Raw genomic sequence first — 19843 nt, 5'->3', positions numbered from 1 at the left:
CTGACAAAGTTTATATTCTTTTGAAGCCCTGAAATTAGTCAACTCAACCAATGTCGTTGGTTGTCTACAAAATCAAATTAAAAATGCGCATAAATTGCACTAAAAGTTGCTCTTTCACATACAAAAAGGTTGAGGAATTAGGGTATTTACACATTGTCTTACATTTTCCTATATGTATGTTATGTAATGTGTTTAACGACAGATGTGTTCAACTTTTTTAGGGTGAATGTTTTTTTTTATGATTTCACATATGGTACAATTACACACAGAGGGAATGTTTAGCACCCTGAGTGAACCATCAATAATATTTATGTGTGACTTGTCATGAGCCTCATGTAAGACAACATGAGAGAATTTCTACCAAGGCTCAGAGAAAACATTTCACCCTGCGAATGAAAGGTAAGTACCTTAACCACTTGGTCACGACCTGCTCTCTTTCGGTGAATAATATTGTTACCGTGCGAAGAGGTTGTGAAGATACAGAATTTTACTATTTAAATATTTTGCTACCATCCACTCACCCAGATGTAACCATTTCCTCATCCTGTTGTGCAGGAAACACAAATGCACCATGGGTATGATAGGATGTTCTCCCACAATGGGGGCATACCGCAGGCTGCATAGTGTACATAGGCACCTGTGGATCCATCCCAGTATTTGAGAATCCCTGTTCCACCACCATAGGTCCGACTCTGGAAGGAGACCGTCCTCTTATTGGACTTGATGATAGCATAGGCTGAGCCACGTACTGAACATTCTCTGGTTCAACTCCGCTGGAATAATACACGTAACCAGATGGAATGAGATATTGGGGCGGAGCAGTGGTGTCCATGGCGACAGCGTCTGAATATGGTTGGCTTGATTCCTCAGAGCTCAGAGGATAAGCCCTACCTCCATTTCGTGCGGAGCGGTATGCCCTACTGGCCCATCTCTGGCGATCAGAAGGATCCTCACTGTAGCGCCGTGTTCTGTTTCCATAGCGACGGTAAATTCCGAGAGGATGATTTTGCACATAATCCTCATCATCATCATCACCGTCATGTGACTGCACAAAGTTTCTCTCGCTAGATTCTGCTAGGTTTGCTGAAAACGGCCGCCGATATTGTTTGGTGGCGTTACGTGATCTTCTGCTGTTTTGTTGTACGCCATCTAAATCGTCTCCATTTCTCCTGGAAACAGATTGCTGCTGATGTTGTTGTTGATCAAAGCATTGTTGTGGTAGCGATGGCTGAAACATTAGCCAATCATCATACTGTCTTGCAGGACTTCCTGAGAAAGAGTTGGCTCGTCGGCGTGGATATGTCGTTTCCTGACCCTCCATAAACCCAAACGGGTTATCCGGGTTGTACCGGAGCTGAGGTTTCTGGGATACATTGGAAGCTTCAGGCTTGTCGCCGTCATTAACTTTTTTCACATCGTCTTTCAGTCGTTCAATTTCTTTCTGTAAAGCCTTTAGTCTCGAGCTAGAAAAAGAAAAAAATGTAAAATGATTCAGAAAACAAACTCTAACTGCAAAAAGCCCCTTTTATATCTGTCAACAAGGTCTTATGTAAACAGTAACTTGCTAAGCACATGTGATCACAGAGAAAAACAATGCATATGCTGTAGCATTAACTTATTCTCAAATCAATATTAGAAAGTACAAATATTTCAAACTGTTATAAATACCAGCAATCTCTCAAAAATATATGTAAATTATAAACACTGGTAACTTTTACAAATAAACTATCAATTTAGTTTTGAAAGAATTGATAGCACTCTTATTGTAGAGGGTACATGTACACCTCATATTCATTCATGTAACTAAATATGTGAACAACTGTCACTTAACATGTAAGCATGTAACATGCAGATGTTCACAGCACCTTAAATGACGTAATACCTCAGACGTCACCTAACATGTAATACCTTGCGATGCATAACAAATGTAACAAGATTCATAAATGAGGATGAATCCATGCATATCAAACAGGCCATACAGCAACACAAAGTAACAAACTTGTAAACTGACAGTCTCTGAATTACAGCAAATAGATCAAAATGAGTGGCCAATTTGGGTCTTGGGATTTAGATTTTTCTTCAATGCATTCCTCTGTCAATATGAACAGCTCTGCTGGATCATTGCAAAGCAGTTTTGTCTACACAAAGTTGTGATCACCCACCAAATTGACAATCGCACCATGAAAAGGATTCTTTCACCTTTTCACTGTTGGCAGGTCTAATTCACTTTTTCAGTCACTAATGGATGTCTCAACGTCAGGAAGTGGGAATTCTTGAGTATAGTATTAAACACCATTCAAATAAATGTGTGACACCTTCATACCTTACCTGGCCATGGCAATGCCCTTCTCACGCATTGTGACAGGAAAAACTTCACTTTTAAATCCTTATTCTATTAATTCTATACAATAATCATTTCATCTTTGCAGAAGTCTCTCTACCTATAGTTTGATGATGATTTTTGAGCTTCAAGGCTTTTGAAGCCTTTTCACAGCAGCTTTACATGATCAAACCACCGTTCTATGCATTAAACAGAAAGCTTATTCACCCAGAGCACCCCTTGATTAGCATGTGCTAAACTTCAAATCAGAGACTTAACTCTGCTGGGTGACACACACGTCTTGTCTGAACGCGCAGTTTATTTTTGCCGCCTCTCACAGCTAAGCCAGTTAACAACAGCACTCAGAGCTCAAGTCCTTCATCTATAAATTCAAACCACAGTCTAGTAATGACCACAGGTGAGTTGAATGACAGGTATTTGGCAGTGTGCCAATTTGTTCAGGGTTTTGTTGAGAAAGCCACACTACAGTAAGTTTTCGCGCTGACACAAACACAGAAGTCAATGTAACAGTACAAAGTCAACATTTTACAACTGTGTGAGAAGAAAGGCATTCCTGTGGTTGGTTTACTCGTGCTAGTGTCAGGCTGTGGCTTTAGCAAATTTGTCCTTGGGAGTACATTCCTATCTAGCTCAGTAGAAATGTAAATGTAAGTTTGCGTTGTCAGAGTGGACTGAGTGGCCATATTGATTATCAGACAGTGTAATCAATGCCCTGGAGACACAATACTGGCTGCAATATTGTTGAACGGGCATCAAAGCCATAATTATTCATTCTAAAGTGTTCTAGGAGTTATATTTGGTTTGAATAATTCCACTTTAAGTGTAAAGCTTCAGTTTGAATAACTTCACGACACTAGAATTGCCGATGACAACTGAGAAGACATGTAGAACAATGGTATTAAATGTGCTTGAAAACTACGCTAAGACAGCATCCCTGCTCTGTATTTGCAAAGCAAAGTACTGTATGTCAAAGTTTTACAAGGTATTTGACAATGTATGAACAAATATCATATGGAACTCATGTATACTAAAGAAAAAGTAATGCACAGCAATTTATAAAAAAAAAGCCAAGACACAATACACACCTGTTACTATAAACCTTGGGACTGCTTTCTGATCCATGACCTTTGACACTGTCAGTTTTAAATGAGTTTGTGCTACTTTCCTTTGACCTTGACCTCTGGTGACCTCTTGCAGACTGAATGCTTCCTTCTGATTCGTCATCCACTGAAAATGTAGAATTGTGTTCTTGCTGGCTGCCAGTGGATCCATCCCTTAAACGTTTGTCTGTAGCATACTTTCTACCTGTCACTTTATCACCTGAGCCAGAACGAGGCCGTGACCTCTGGAAATGGTTAGCCCTACCCTGTGACCTTTCCAAAGAGTCAGAATGTGAGTCACGTGATCCACGCCGAGAGCCAGACCCTAGTCTCTCAGCAGTCCTTGACATTTCATTGGCTGAAACGGGCCTAGGTTTCTCATGTAACCTTGACCTGTCACTCGATACTGATCCTGACTCAGTCCTCTGCTTAGGATAACGACCTTGCTGTGACCTTGGCCGTTCACTTGATTCGGAGCCTGACTCTCTCCTCTGTTTCACGTAATAACCTTGCTGTGACCTTGGCCTATCACTGGACACCGACCCTGACCTAGATTGCTGCCCAGCCAATGACCTTGAACCTTGAGGTAACAGTTTAAATTCTTCTTCTTCTTCAGACTCTGAATCCTCGCTGTAATAAACTTGGGGTTTGGTTTTTTTCTTTGGTGTTTGGAGCTCTGTTTTGGATTGCTGGCGAGAAGATGGATTGTTGACAGTTTTCTTCTCAGATGACAGCTGTCTTGCTTGCTGACCGGTTTGGGTACCATGTGGATCTGACAAGAGACAAAACAAAAGATAACAACAACAATGTTTTAGCTTATGAACTAATAAATGAAATTTAAATGATTGATGTTTTACGCCGTACTCAAGAATATTTCACTTATATGACGGTGGCCAGCATTATGGTAGGCAGAGCCCGGGAGAAACCCCCGACCATCCACAGGTTGCTGGCAAACCTTCCCACTTAGGGCCGGAGAGGAAGCCAGCATGAGCTGGACTTGAACTCACAGCGACCGCATTGGTGAGAGGTCTCTGGGTCATTACGCTGAGCTAGCGCGCTAACCAACTGAGCCAAGGAGGCCCCTATAAACTAATAAGAGCTGTAATAATACAGTTTAATTCCAGCAGAACAATGTATTAGGATTGTAAAGTGATATTAAATTTAATTACTTTATTTTATTTAATTACTGGATTGCTGATTAACACAAATTTTTCACTTATACATTGGCAATCTGTATTACGGGTAGAGGAAACTGGAGTGCCTGGTGTAAATGACAGGCAAGTTACTGACAAATGCTTGTGAGGTACAGATATCCATATTGCTGAAAGACACGTGATTTTCAATGAATGCTACACTACTCCAGCGGCCACATGAGCACCATCAACCGCTTATTATCACCCCACAACCTCCAAATTCCCAGGCCAATGCCAGATCTGAAAATACATTTCATGTTTACCCAGGACAGAAAGGCAAGCATTTTACAAGCAACTGTTTCCTCACATTCACCATTGTCCTTCAGTAAAAATTGCAACAAAAAAGTTCAAACCAGCAATAAATTATCATTCCCACTCTCACCATATCTGTCATCATCCAAACTTGACTGATCCCATGATTCATCTTGGGATCTTCTATCCTGTGGAGCTCTTCTTCCTTGGAGGTCAAAATCACTAATATCACTCTCGGTGAGATCTCCTGTCACTGATGTCTGATCTGCCTGTGTTCTGTTCTGTTTGGAACGGTCACTGACAGGAAAAGCACCAATGCCTGGAGAGTCGCGGCCACCAACAGCCCCCTCCTCCACTTCCTGTAGTCTGGAATTGAAAAAAATCATTTGCTGAGTTTTAGTATTTCACTATGTTATTAAAGTAAATTTAAAAATACAAAGATGAAATCCCGTATTTCACCCAAAGTTTGGTATGTAAAACTGGACTTTCAAAAGCACTAAATAGCCTTGAACTAATAAATTTGATAATAACACCTAAGTTTTTCTGATAAGGAAATCATCACATTTCATGTTTGAAGAGAAGCTCTTAGGTGGCCCTAGAAGGTGGATGAATCAATCAGAAGCAAGCAGAATGTGGCATTTGATAAATGCTAAACTTATCAAAAGAAACATAATAGTGTGAAATGCACTAAACACCTAGCTGCTGGCTGTAAGCTTTATAGTGGAATTACAGAATTAGATAAATGTGTGGTATGTTTGTACATGCAGCTGTCCTCAATAGTTGAACAGAAGGACTGTTTTTGAAGGAATGATTGCGGTGTTTTACGCCGGATTCAGGAATATTTCACTTATACAAGGGCAACCAGCATTATGGTGGGAGAAAAACCATTACCATCCACAGGCTGCTACACACCTTCCCATATGGTGGGAGAAAATCCACAACCATCCACACAGGCTGCTGCAGACTATCCCATGTACACTTCCCACGACACCACCACGTTTGGGTCAGAAAAACACTTCACTAACGTAATCATACAGCTCTGTCAAAGTCATTTTGTAAGGAAGACTGGCTATCATTAATTCCAGCCTTGCACATTTATATACTGGTCTGACATCAACCTGCGGATGGTTGTGGGTTTCCCTCGCGCTCTGTTTCCTCCCATTATAATGTTGGCTGACGTTGTATAAGTGAAATATTCTTGAGTACGGCGTAGAACACCAAGCAAATGAACATTAATATACCAGTACTATTATACTTAATTATCACTGTTTTGTCAGTATATTTTTCAAATAACTTCTACATCTGCCAACCTTGGTGCTTTTGTCTGTTTTTGTGTTAGCTACTAGTCATGCTACCCTAATTTTCCTCAACCATTTTGCAACTGAAAGAGCAACTTTCACAGCTCTGAACTCATTAATTCTTCCCTTCATTACGTCACAGTTACCAGTGTACATGTGCTCATAAAACATATATGAAGTACACATGCACTGCAACATCACAGAAGAAAGCAATGCTTTCTACTGTCATTCGGGCCTTCTGTATAGCTCGTCCTGGAATCTCCCAATACAGTTGTTCAAAGAGTGAGCTGCTAGCACGAGCAGCTATAAAGCAGCCATTTTGATGTTGTTGTTGTGGTACTGATGTCACACATGTACTGGACATTTTGTCATGTCATCTCGCGTCTACTGATACCCACGTATGACCTCACCGATTAAGTCTGCTGGGTATTTTCAGCTCATGTAATGGTGACCATCTCCAAAGTCTTACACTAGCAAGCCAGGTAATAAAATAGGCCAGTTTTACACATAACCGTGCAATGCTCTCAGAGTTCTCATACACTCAGTGTTAACTTCCATTAAATCAAAGGGCATTCTAATAGGGGCGTTTCAAGTTAAAACTCTGTCATCTCTTCAGGTAAAGAAGACCTACTGTATCATGTGATCTGTTAAAAATGTTAGGCAACTACTGCAGAATCATGTTTACTGTAACATGGGAGTCTGAAAAAAATTCTGAAAAAGTTACTTAGAGAATACAAACAATGGAGAAAATTTACGAGCTGAACGTCTGTGAAAGATGCGTCATTTTAGCCTCTGGAACACGGTGAGACAAATTAACATCGGTAAATTTATATCAATAAAGGTTGCCTAACATTTTTCACAAGTCATATGATACAGGAGGGCTGTTTTTACCTTCAGTGACAAAAGAGTACAAACTCACAACTCCCCTATCGGAAGTTATAGGCTTGAAAAAAGCCTTCCTGTAAGCTTTGAACCACTGGAAAACCTTATTCAACCCACCTATCCTCATCCAGACTGCCTCGGTGTCTAAGAAGAACATTCTGCGGTCTGGCTGTCCCAACGCTGGCCACAGATCCCACGATACCACTGTCTGTGTCAAACTCTCGCTTGCGAGGAGGTAGTTTTTGTCTGGTTGACCCTAGTGTTCCATTCCCCTGTGACTGTTCGGATATACCACTGTCCGGGAGGCTCGTCTGACTTCCGCCCTGGTAATTCTACAAATGGTCAAGTTTTAGCATCAGGAAATTGTCAATTTTTTGTTTTTTTTCTCTTTTGTTTTTTATCCCACTTTTTTTTTGTTGCATTCTTTTTTGACACTGCATTAATATTAATTAACTTATTTATTTGATGATGTTTAGTGCCATACAGATTTTGCACCTACGGTAAATGACCTAAAGTTTCACACGTGAGTTACTGTCGTTTACTTTCACACGATCAGCAACATGACAATAGAGAGCATTACCCTGCATGGCACGTAGTAGCTCTGTGTGCTAAGTCCTCATGCACTCAGTGTTAACTTTTCATTAAATCAAATCAAAGTCTCCCTACAAGTAGGCCTACATGTACATGTCTAAATATACCCATGAATGAAATCGAAGAAAGTATTAAGAAGGGCAATGTCTATTACAAACCTTTAAACACTGTCTAATAGCATGACCACACCAAATAAGGTATGTACATGCACAATGTACAGTGCAGACGAACCGATTATTCGGGTTTGGCCTACGTGGAAGTCACCTCACATCATTATCTGGTGAATGGTAGTCTGCTGAGAGCCCTCATTATGTAATGAATGTGTGTACAAATGTGTTTCAGCTGAAAACTAAATTCACTGAGAAATATCTGTCATCACTTTTCGCGTGTTCATGTAATTCCAATTTAGTATGTCAGTCTACATGGACATTTTGTTTCTTTACAGTCGATATTGTCCTCCTACTGCAGAAGAGTTCCTTTTCCCGCATTTTTATATTGGAAATCTCCCATAAAACACAGAGAACATACTCCAAGCTAGGTTTCCCCACGTTTTTATATTGGGGAAACTCCCATTAAACACAGAGAACATACTCCAAGCTAGGTTTCCCCACGTTTTTATATTGGGAAACTCCCATTAAACACAGAGAACATGCTCCAAACTAGGTTTCCGTAAACTACCACAATTTACTTTTACAGATTTTCGGCATATCGAGAGTCCGGCATATCGAGAGACAGGATTTGTTAGAGTTGTTATTACATTAGAGTTTGCACAACACCGTCATTGGCTTTATAAACAAAATGTTTCATGGTTTCCTGGATACAGTTTTGTCCAAACATGATTCACGTGTTGCCAGCAACAGATAATATTATTGTTTTGCCTTTCGCCAGCAAAACTCACGTGATTGATGGGTAGACATGTAGAAATTTTGCGTTCTGTGACCGTGTGTAGGTGTCACTTTGAACGCAATTTGAGATCATCTCTTCTGCTGGAGGGCCTAGTTTGCAAGGACTGATTCATGTTAAATTCTGCTACAGCTTTGTATACAAGCAGCCCTTGCAGTTTAAAAACAGATATTTGACATGACACTCAACATGCGTAAAGGTACTGGGTAGTAACACTTAATCTCCACTGAGTTTTCTCTCAAATTCCCATTTATCACAAAATAACGATAATAAAACAATCAACCTGTTGTGAAGTGTACCTACTAAAATCATTAAGATTACAACTGAGGAAAGCGTGAACTGTTGGTGGTAAGAGCATAGACTATAACTATTCAGTGAAGTGTGACCTTGTTCATTGCATTCTTGAACTGTCCATATAATCCCCTGACCACCCCTGATGCTCGCAGTTTGAAATAAAGGCAGTCAGGTTTATGGGTGAAGACCACCAGGGTGCTTGAAATAAAACAGTCAGGTTTATGAGTGAAGACCACCAGGGTGCTTGAAATAAAGGCACTCAGGTTTATGGGTGAAGACCACCAGGGTGCTTGAATTAAAGGCAGTCAGCTTTATGGGTGATGGACATCAGGGTGCTTGAAGTAATGGCAGTCAGGTTTGTATGTGCACCAATAAGATCTACCAAAGGCACTCAAAATCTTCAAAAGCTGCACCTTTTATAATTACTGTTGACTGCCGAAGAATTAAATTGAAAACAATCTACCTTTTTCAAGCCATCTCCATTGAAATCTCTCGAGTTGGACATTGGAGAGTTCCGATCCAAGGGAGAAAAGTTCTCCCCTCTCCCTCCTCGCTGTCCCTGCCTTGGGTTCATCGGAGATGCTCTACCACTGAGAGGGCGTATGTTGGCAGAATTAGCTCCTCTCTCCTGGATTTTTGGTGAAAACCGCCCGACTCGTATATCCTCAAGCCTTCGTCTGTCAGTACTGGAAATTCCTGAACAAAACAGCAACTATGTACAATCTTGTGAGAAACAGCAATGGCTGAGGCACATAAGAAACACCCGGTTTTGACAGAATATAAGTGAGATCAATTTTTTTTTCAAACCATAAAACATGGAAAACAGGGCTATTCAAGAATGCTGGTCTGTATGTCCAGGTTTTTGGTACCCTCAGGTATCAGTATATTCAGGATTTTGGTACACTCAGGTGTTGGTATGTTCAGGTTTTTGGTACACTCAGGTGTTGGTATGTTCAGATTTTTGGTACACTCGGGTGTAGATATGTTCAGGTTTTTAGTACACCCAGGCGTTGGTATATTCAGGTTTTTGGTACACTTGAGGTGTTGGTATATTCAGGATTTTGGTACACTCATGTTTTGGTATGTTCAGGATTTTGGTACACTAAGGTGTTGGTATATTCAGGTTTTTGGCACACTCAAGTGTCGGTATATTCAGGTTTTTGGCACACTCAAGTGTCGGTATGTTCAGGTTTTTAGTACACTCAGGTGTTGGTACATTCAGGTTTTTGGTACACTCAGGTGTAGATATGTTCAGGTTTTTGGTACACTCGGGTGTAGATATGTTCAGGTTTTTAGTACACCCAGGTGTTGGTATATTCAGGTTTTTGGTACACTTGAGGTGTTGGTATATTCAGGATTTTGGCACACTCAGGTGTTGGTATGTTCAGGTTTTTAGTACGCTCAGATGTTGGTGTATTCAGGATTTTAATAACACTCAGGTGTAGGTATATTCAGTTTTCCACAACAATCAGATGTAAAATACCTGGAAGCTTCTCACCAATGTGGTTGCTGTGAGTATGTGGGAAGGTCTGCCAACAACTTGTGGATGGTCGTGGGTTTCCCCCGAGCTCTGCCTAGTTTTCTCTCACCATAATACTGGCTGCCGTCTTGTAAGTCAAATATTCTTGAGTACAGTGTAAAACACCAATCAAATAAACAAATAAAACTTTCCATAGAAATATTATCACAAACACAATAAACACAATTTGCTATAAAAGATAGGGATACACCATACATAGATACGCCAAAAATATGTTCACTGACCTCTCTTTGGTGTGGCCTCCAATTGAGACAGTCTCAGTGATCCAGGTGATTCTCTCCCCTGAATAGAAAATATAACTGGTTGACCAACAGTGACAATGTCAATATATATAGATATGCTGAATTTCACCTAAAGGTTTGTATGCAAAAATGTACTTTAAGAAGTACGTAAAGGTCTTAAATTGATACCTGTGTTTATAACACTTTTTCTAGTAAAAAATTAACCATTTTTCTGGTAAGAAATTACCATCAATATTTCTGTCTAGATAACCAGTGGAGCTAGCAGACACGCACCTTAAATGATTGGTTGAGAGACTCGGATGAATCTGACAGCTGCCGACTGCCAGGAGAAGGGGACATCAGGGGAGACAACTGGGGGTCAGATTTGCTTTGGTTCATTTCATCCAACCTGTAGAGGAATAATTTCAAGTTTATAGTCATATGATTCAAAATACGGAATAAAATAAGAATGTCACACAAAAACACCACAATTATAAAATTGTGCAAGATTTGTGAATATTTTAAATACAATAGCTGCATAAATAGTTACCCACACAGGAAAGAAATGCTCCATGTTATCATTTAAAAACAACATCTGGTAACCATGGACAAAGAAATGTTCTATCATTTTCCCACAGAAGTCATCTCATTAGAGATTTTTTTTCTGAAATTTGAACAATTTGTTATCAGAAAGCCTTTATGTGCTTCTGAAAGTGTATTTTACATACCAAATAAATACAGTAACTATACCTGGAAACTTAGTTTCAATCAATTTAATGACTCACCTGTCCTGAAGTTCTTCAGGTAGCTTGAAGACATCCGGAGCTTCTTCACATATATCCCATAATTTCTATACACAGAGAAATGACACACGATGTAAATACACAAATGCCGAGTATACCCTTTTTGAGACAGTGACGTAGACAGTAAACCGGCAGCTAGCAGTAGTTATAGTTGCCAGTATTTCTTTCTTTTTTTTTTTTTTGTGATTTACTCTGAGAGGTGGAGAAAATTCTTGACCGTCGTTGATATCTAAGGCCTTTCTATTAACAGAATCTATTCATTTATTTTTTTGTGACTTGCTTTTAACATCATACACACTAATTATTCATTCAGATGACTATAGTCATACTTACTGGCGCCCAGATCAAATTAATATCTTTTACCATTTTTACATTTCTGACACTCTGCAATGTCCATTTTTTGCCTCATAATTCAAAAGAGATGACTACACTCTTTCTGATGAACTTTTGTGCCGAAATTTCCACAAAATGAGTTCGGATCACAGGAGTGTACATTGTTCTGATATATACTTATTGTGTATGCACTTTATACCCTTCAAAGTGCTCATTTATTTATTTTATTGGTATTTTACGCTGTACTCAAGAATATTTCACTTCTACAATTTTATTATGGTGGGAGGAAACTAGGCAGAGCCCAGGGGGAAACCCATGACCATCCACAGGTTGATGACCTTCCCACATATGGCCAGAGGGAAAGGCAGCAAGCCCTTCAAAATATGGGGAGAGCCTAGAAGGAGGGGGTCAAGGCCTTGGACATAGAATTTGTAATTTCCCTGCTCTGACTGATTGTGGGGAATTTATGGCAATAAGCGATCAATGGCTCGGGCATGGCCTTTTGCTCGAACACCACTTGTCGTCTACCAATATGGTGTCTACATCTATATGTATATGTCACATGTGGGAAAGTTTAGGAGTACAGGTAAATATGAGTACAGGTAATTATGAGCACAGGTAATTCACCACAGTTCAGTGATTTACACTGGGCACTCCTTCAACCATAAAACTGATCCCTATCATATAAGTCAAAAATTCTTGAGTATGGTGTTCAACAATAGTTCACTAAAAATATTAAAGTGGTTAAACTTCAATCACAATATTAATGATATTTGGTAGAAAATTAAATGAATCAATATTTTACTGTAAATATAAGAACATTTACCCTAATTCTCCAACCTTTTCAACCATCTCTGCAAGCAATATTTCGAAATATTCTGAGAACTATCGGATGTAGAGAAATAATTTGTACAGTTTTATGCTGCCTGTATCTTTTATAGATAAAGAATCATTTTCTAGTATCATTTCATAATAATTGCATTCATACATTCCACATAACAAAGTGCTGTAGCAGTTGAAAAAATTTACAGTTATGCCTATAAAGCTCGGTTGTCAAAATACCTGTACAAGATTGTCAATCTCCTGCTCTCTGTTTGCACTTTGACCTCTCTGTTTCACTCTGCGATAAAGCTGCATCAAGTTGTTGTAGTCCTCATGGAGTCTTTGTAACTTATCATCAAAAACACGATTGGGGATCGGCTTTACTAGATTGTACCCAGCATTGGGATCACTGAACTGGGGTTTTAATTGGTCGATGGATCTGTTGCCAAGGCTATCTGGAGTCGCTGCCCTTGATCTGCTGTTCTGGAACGGTAGACGCTGCGAAGATTTTAGTTTCACATTGCTTTCAACTTTTTCGTGAATGTCATCGAATTTCATGCCAAGACGGAAGAGTTCTCCTTCAAGTTCCTTGCTTTCATCAAAATCTCCATCGGCACCTTGGGTTCTACGCAAGACATCGTAATCTTCCTTGGCCTGTAAGTAGTCCCTACGCAATTTGTCGTGATCAGCGCGCAGCTTTTCAAACACTTTTTCCTGCTGTTCGACAGAGAGATGATTTTCCTCCAGCAATGCCTTGAAAGATTCAGCCTGGCAACAAAACAAATCAGAAAACTCAAAGAAGTTAAAAATCAAAAAGGGTAAAACAGATCAGGCAAATATTTGAAGGAGTTAATACACCTAAAGAAAAGCCTGACCGATGGACTGTCTGACAAACGGACAGACACAAATCAATGTCTCTCATATTTTATGAATGTGTGGGATGAAAATACATTTGAGAGATTCACTTGGTCAATGACCAACGGCGTCTTAATTTCTAAATAAAAAAGCCATGAAAGTTAAATGCTGTATCCCACCTATGGTTTGGTATGTAAAAAGTCTCTTTCATAAGTGCACAAAGGCCTTAAAATGACACTTCTGAGGACACCTAAGCTGTTTCAAAAAGGAATTAATCTTCACACAAACATCTTAGGTAGATGAATCAATCGAAATCAAGTAAAAAGTATCACTTGAAAACTGCTAAATTTTGTAGATAAAATACAGTATTTGATGTTTTTCGGGGAGCCCACATGTAGTATGGCATGAAAAACGTCCCTGGTACTTTCCTATGAAGTCCCTGTCACATTCGAAAGGGAGATAACAAAGGCCTCACCCTTTCATCCAATGATCTGGTCTGTATGGCCAATGTGGCTGTGATTTGCTCCACTCCTGATGAGGCTAGCAAGGAGGGAGGTCCATCGTTCGCTTTGCTAGCAGACCCTACTTCTTGCTTATCAACAGGAAGGCTAGATCTCAAATTAGACGTCTGGATTCCACTGGTCTGGAACTTGACATCCTTGATGTCTAAACCATCTTAAAAAACATAAATACACAATGAAAATGGTTTATGTAAATATTTGCGGCTTTAGAAGAGCACAGTTTACAGACGGAGGCCATTATTTGACTTGGTGAGCATATGTTTGCAAAGCCAGTACCACAAATGACCGATAAGCACATATATGTTTACATGGTGTAAATTTAAATTATTTACCTTCATTTTAGCCATGGATCAATTTTTTTTTTCGAAATCTGGATCAAAATTACGTCTCTTCCCAGTAATCAAATCAAAAAGGTTCATATAATGTATTTATGATACATACCATTATTCTTATTTTAATATGCACCTGCACAACTGAGGATTTACTAGTATACTATATGTGAGGTTTTTGTTAGAGAATTAAACAAACAATTTAAACAATTTAATTCATATTAGTAGGTCCTTGTTTTTTAATTTTTAAACCATTTTTATACAGCGGCTGACCTAAACTAAGAACTGTCTGTTTAAATATGAGAAATTCAAGGATCAAAAATTTTAAATCACAATTACTGACCTTGTCCAGGGAGTGGACTGAAATGACCTGACTTTCCTGGAGCTGGTGAGGACGTCATCAGGCCACGGCTGCTAGCCAACATATTAGTAACCAATGGTTGTTGAGCCGAAACCAATGTACCAGAATATGCCTGACTGGGTGTTGGAGAATCGGAGTAAAGCGTGATCTTTGCTCCCAGCCGTAGCTGGTCGATTGTCAATTCGGCCAACGCATATTTAGACAAGAGGCTGTCGTAGTCCTTCTGTAACTGGTGTACAAGTTCTGTGGCTTGTTTACGCTGGGACGACTCCTGGTTCAGCTTAGCCTTGAGTTCGCCCTTTGACCTCTCTGATGTCACGCTCTGAGCCTCACTCTGGACATCTTCCGAGTCATCAATTGTTAAGCTGGTAATTTCAGCCAATGACATGTGAGTTGGTTTCACAGGACCTGGTTTCGATGAAATGTTTGTGGTGCTTTTGCTTTTAAGCTTGAAGTTTTGGTCAGCAGTCATATTTGGTTTGGGTAATATCCGTTTTGGCTGCTTTTCACCCTTTTCACTTCCTGACTGATCGAAAAAGCTCTCCTGTGAGCGAGCCTTTCCCAAAGATTTCTGGGAGTTCGGACGATGCTTCTGTGAATTTACTGGAGACTGTGATACAATATCGGATGCCACAGAGAGCTGACTTCCACTAGAATCATGTCGCCTTCGAGGACGGCGTTCAGAAGGACTATCAGATCCCGGTCGACGATTACTACGTTGTCTATCACTTTTTACAGAAGTAGGAGTTATTGCCCTTTGCTCTCGCTGTTGTTTTTTGCCCTTCTTCGAGGATCTCTCCTTGTTTACAGGTGAAGCACAGTGATCTGAAGCATAACTGGACAGTTTTTCTTTTTGCCTGTTTCGCACCACTGGTGGTGACATACACACAGTCCTGTTAGAGAGGAGTGGGATTTTTGACGGAGTTGAAGGCCTTGCAATTTCCGCCGCATTGAAAAGCCCTTTGACCTCGTCCTTCTGCGAGTCGTCAAACTCTATACTCTCTGCATCATTGTCAACCAATGGAATGTCCTGCGCATCTTTGCTAGGAGACTTGATCCTGTCTTGACGAGATGCATTGTACAGATCGAGCGCCTCCTCGGGCGATACTTCTGGGAAACTGCGACTGCTAACAGTTCGATCTGTTCTGTCCGACCGCGCTCTTGATGCTGGACGACTTGTATCAAGATTATCTTCGTCACCACTCTTCTCTCTTTCGTACAAAGTCTTCTTTCCAGGATCCAAATCTTCCTGCGACAAAAAGTGCTCAGAATTTAGTTGGAAACTCTGCCCTGTAAGGTACGAGTCGTTCGGTTCTGTCCGTGTAAAATACTGAGCGAGGGGATCCACTTCTACTTCGGGCTGACCTGCAGCTTTTAACTCTGCCTCCAAGCTTTCGAACTCCACCAACGACTGCCGCTGTAACGAAAGTTCTGCTCCATCTACTAAAACTCCCAGATCCTTCAGCTGCTGATAATATTCCTCGTTAAAGAGATCCACATGATCAGAGCCAGTTGTCTGAAGGTCGTCTGTGTCTTGAAAACGCAAAGTCTGATTAAAACCATCAGAATTTCTGAGCCCGTTGAAATCCTGATCGTCGACGCTGGCGTACGAAGCATCAAAGGTGAAATCTCTTGACGCTTCCAGTTCGCTGATGTTCAAACTTCTCTCATCCAATGGATGAGGGTCTTCCTCGAAGCTGGCCGGGAAATCAAAGTGTTTGAGCGTTGAAGTACTGGAGCGCTTATCTCCCCCTAGTCCTGAATCTGTCCACTGGGTGACTTGGTTGTAGAGTTCAGTGTCATCTCTTATGATGCCATCTTCATCCAGAAAGAGGCCAGCTGTTAATTATACAAATCAAATTTCATGATTATAGTATGACTGAAAGAAATATTATAAGTGATTTCTCTTCCATCATGAAGGTGCAGGAAAGACTTAATCTAGCTATTACCTAATATATATTATGAACAAATCCTGGGCCAACTTTCACAAAACTTTGAAAATCATATTTTCGTAACTTTTGTTGTAACACACCTCACATTGTTAACAGAAATGTAACTTGCAAAGTGGACCCAGGTCAAGAATCATGCCTTGGATGCATGAACTCAATTAGAAACACATAGTACAAGGCATTCAGAGATCACTGGTAACTCGCAAGATAACAAATTAAGATCATGCGAATGCAACTCTTTAAATATATATGTATGCTGACTTAACAGTATCAACACGCATAGAATGGAATGACTTATAACTGAGCCACTAAATAAAGCAACACTGAGCCACTAAACAAAGTGCCACCAAATAAAGCAACACTGAGCCACTAAACAAAGCAACACTGAGCCACCAAACAAAGCAACACTGAGCCACTAAACAAAGTGCCACCAAATAAAGGAACACTGAGCCACTAAACAAAGCAACACTGAGCCACTAAACAAAGGAACACTGAGCCACCAAATAAAGCAACACTGAGCCACCAAATAAAGCAAACACTGAGCTGCCAAACAAAGTAAACACTGAGCCACTAAACAAAGCAACACTGAGCCACTAAACAAAGCAACACTGAGCCACCAAACAAAGCAACACTGAGCCACCAAATAAAGCAAACACTGAGCTGCTAAACAAAGTAAACACTGAGCTGCTAAACAAAGAAAAAATGAGCCACCAAACAAAGCAACACTGAGTCATCAAACAAAGCAACACTAAGCCACTAAACAAAGCAACTCTGAGCCACCAAACAAAGCAACACTGAGCCACCAAACAAAGCAACACTGTAACACTGAGTCACCGAATAAAGTAACACTGAACCACTATTTTTATACAGTAACAATGAGCCACTGAATAAAGTAACACTGAGCCACTAAATACAGTAACACTGAGCCACTGAATAAAGTAACACTGAGCCACTATTCATATACAGTAACACTGAGTCACCGAATAAAGTAACACTGAGTCACTATTTTTGTACAGTAACACTGAGCCACTGAATAAAGTAACACTGAGCCACTAAATACAGTAACACTGAGTCACTGAATAAAATATCACAGAACCATGCAGTGAACAAAGTAACACTTAGCCAGTGCAAACAGCTACTATCAATGAACAAGTGAATAATGTAACACTGAGCAAATGAATACTCTAATAATGAAGTAGTGAGCAACGTAATAATGAAGTAGAGAGCAACGTAATAATGAAGTAGTGATATCAGCAAAGTAACAATGACAGCAACAATGAGTCACTACACATAAAATCTTACAGAGCTGTTGTTTTGCCAATACACTGTTCATCAAGAATCTTCACACAGCATGTCATATCACGCAAGTTACATTATTGCCTCAGATTGCTGACTTTTATGCATTGGGTCCCCAAAAAGAAAACACAATATTTACACTCAATGAGTTAAATTTCTTACAAGGAAAAGGCAACTTTATACAGGCCTATATAAACTTGATGTTTTTTTTCTCCTAAAACAAACACCACGTAAATAACGATGATAAACATTCACAAAAAATCTAAACAACTGTACAACCTTGGAAATGTATATTACCCTAAAAACCTTAAATTTTGCCTACCAATAAATGTCACAAAATATTATTTTCGGTTTTGAACTTACAATTTTCCACAAGAATATCATCCCATGATCCAAGCAAACTGCAGAGAACCTTTCTAAAACCAAATGAACTCTCCGAATTAGGAAATCATGGACAAAACATATGGTCAGTTAGGGTATATGTATACTTTGTTATATGCTCTCATTTTGTCCACCGACAAAATTAACTGTCATCCCAAACATAAAAAATTCCTGAGCATGGTGTTCATTTAACAATGTCAAACAAACTTTGTCATATCTATGCCTTTATTTCCGCCCCACCAGCATCCTGTGGTATAACTACGTGCACATGTACAAATGAAATTCGCTGCTATTATCTTTAATACTGACTGCAGACAACAGGCAAACTCCCTGTAATAACTTCCTTCCTACACGCACACAGCCCACATACACGTAAATACTATATAGGCATCCTATAGTCATTGCTGTACAGAGTGGATGTATATAAAGGTGTTCACTATGGCAATCATAAACTTTATAAATGATACTTAAATGTTGCTATCCTGACAATATTTGAAGTGGATTTTATCAGAATTAACAGCTTGTGTTGATATGACCACATGCCAAAATCCCAAACATATGCAAAGACATTTATGTCTTTTTTGATAAAATTTATTTCACTAATATCAGACCAAATGGCAAAAAACTATGCTTTAAAACTACCATATTTCACCTGAAGATAAGAATTAACGGCCACTTAACAGTTTTTTTTGTTAAGTATGATCAATTTCTTATCAGAGAAACTTTAATGTTGGCATCAAATATATCATTTTTAAAGCCCTTATGTGCTTCTTAATGTGCATTTTGACATGCCAAACTTTAGGTGATATTTGATCAGTGTAGAAAAAAGCAATTCCAACATTAGACATATTCTCGATTAAAGGAAAAAAGAAGATTAACTGTCAGGCCTCTAATAAAGTTTTACCACTAACCTGGCAAAATGCTGACGAAACATCTCTCACAAAATTATGAGGAATAGGGTTTCCATGAACATCTTTAACAGAAGGTATACTAATCATGATCTGTTATAAAGTACCCACATCAAAACAATACACTACCACAAGAATACAGAATGCTTTAAGACAACTTGGCCACTCTGCCCTAGACTTATACATGTATATCCTCTATTCATACTGGATCAACATAGTACACAGGCTTGTTGTAAATCATTGGACTACAGTTAATTTGAGGTGCCCCTCACCAGCTGGCAATAACATGTAATCAATTACTCACTGGCTGCCAAAAGCTGTCACCCAGCCAATCATGTCTCATGTTACAACACAGTCTTCCAGCCAATTAAACCTGGCAAGACAATGGCATCTGTCCACCAATCAAACATCATGATAATCCTTGCAACTCAATTCCAGCAAATGAGGTGTTAGATGACAGAAGGTATGTGCAGCTTGCATCCATCTGTCACAGATAGCCTAATTATCAAAATGAGGCATGTTTATCACAATAAGGGATCTGCATTGAACGTGTACAGCACATGGTTGAGTTTAATTAAATAATTATTAAATCAGAGAGCTATCAGGGATGTACTGACTTCTGGCACTGCACAGACTGATGACTCAATCACCTTATAAATTAATAATTTGA

General features: G+C 39.6%; 1 protein-coding gene across 3 annotated transcripts in view; it reads right to left on the bottom strand.

The window, feature by feature from the left end:
- The window catches only part of LOC135480335 (serine/arginine repetitive matrix protein 2-like), a 42013-nt gene that overhangs the window by 7756 nt on the left and 14414 nt on the right, over window positions 1–19843 (bottom strand). For 2 of the 3 annotated variants that reach the window (XM_064760158.1, XM_064760159.1), the window contains exons 3-13: window positions 14622–16478; window positions 13904–14103; window positions 12814–13341; window positions 11401–11465; window positions 10910–11024; window positions 10619–10676; window positions 9318–9550; window positions 7184–7398; window positions 5017–5252; window positions 3427–4213; window positions 522–1463 (exon numbers count right to left, since the gene is read on the bottom strand). In XM_064760158.1, coding sequence (XP_064616228.1) covers window positions 522–1463; window positions 3427–4213; window positions 5017–5252; window positions 7184–7398; window positions 9318–9550; window positions 10619–10676; window positions 10910–11024; window positions 11401–11465; window positions 12814–13341; window positions 13904–14103; window positions 14622–16478 — 5236 coding nt within the window. Of the gene's footprint in view, window positions 1–521; window positions 1464–3426; window positions 4214–5016; window positions 5253–7183; window positions 7399–9317; window positions 9551–10618; window positions 10677–10909; window positions 11025–11400; window positions 11466–12813; window positions 13342–13903; window positions 14104–14621; window positions 16479–17890; window positions 18062–19843 lie in introns of those variants that run through there. The other variant, XM_064760160.1, reaches the window with a different exon arrangement.

Source organism: Liolophura sinensis, chromosome 13 (assembly GCF_032854445.1).
Source record: "Liolophura sinensis isolate JHLJ2023 chromosome 13, CUHK_Ljap_v2, whole genome shotgun sequence".
In the NCBI taxonomy this organism is placed as follows: domain Eukaryota; kingdom Metazoa; phylum Mollusca; class Polyplacophora; order Chitonida; family Chitonidae; genus Liolophura; species Liolophura sinensis.
The sequence above is the reverse complement of the archived record's forward strand: the minus strand, read 5'-3'. Positions and strand labels throughout refer to the sequence as shown.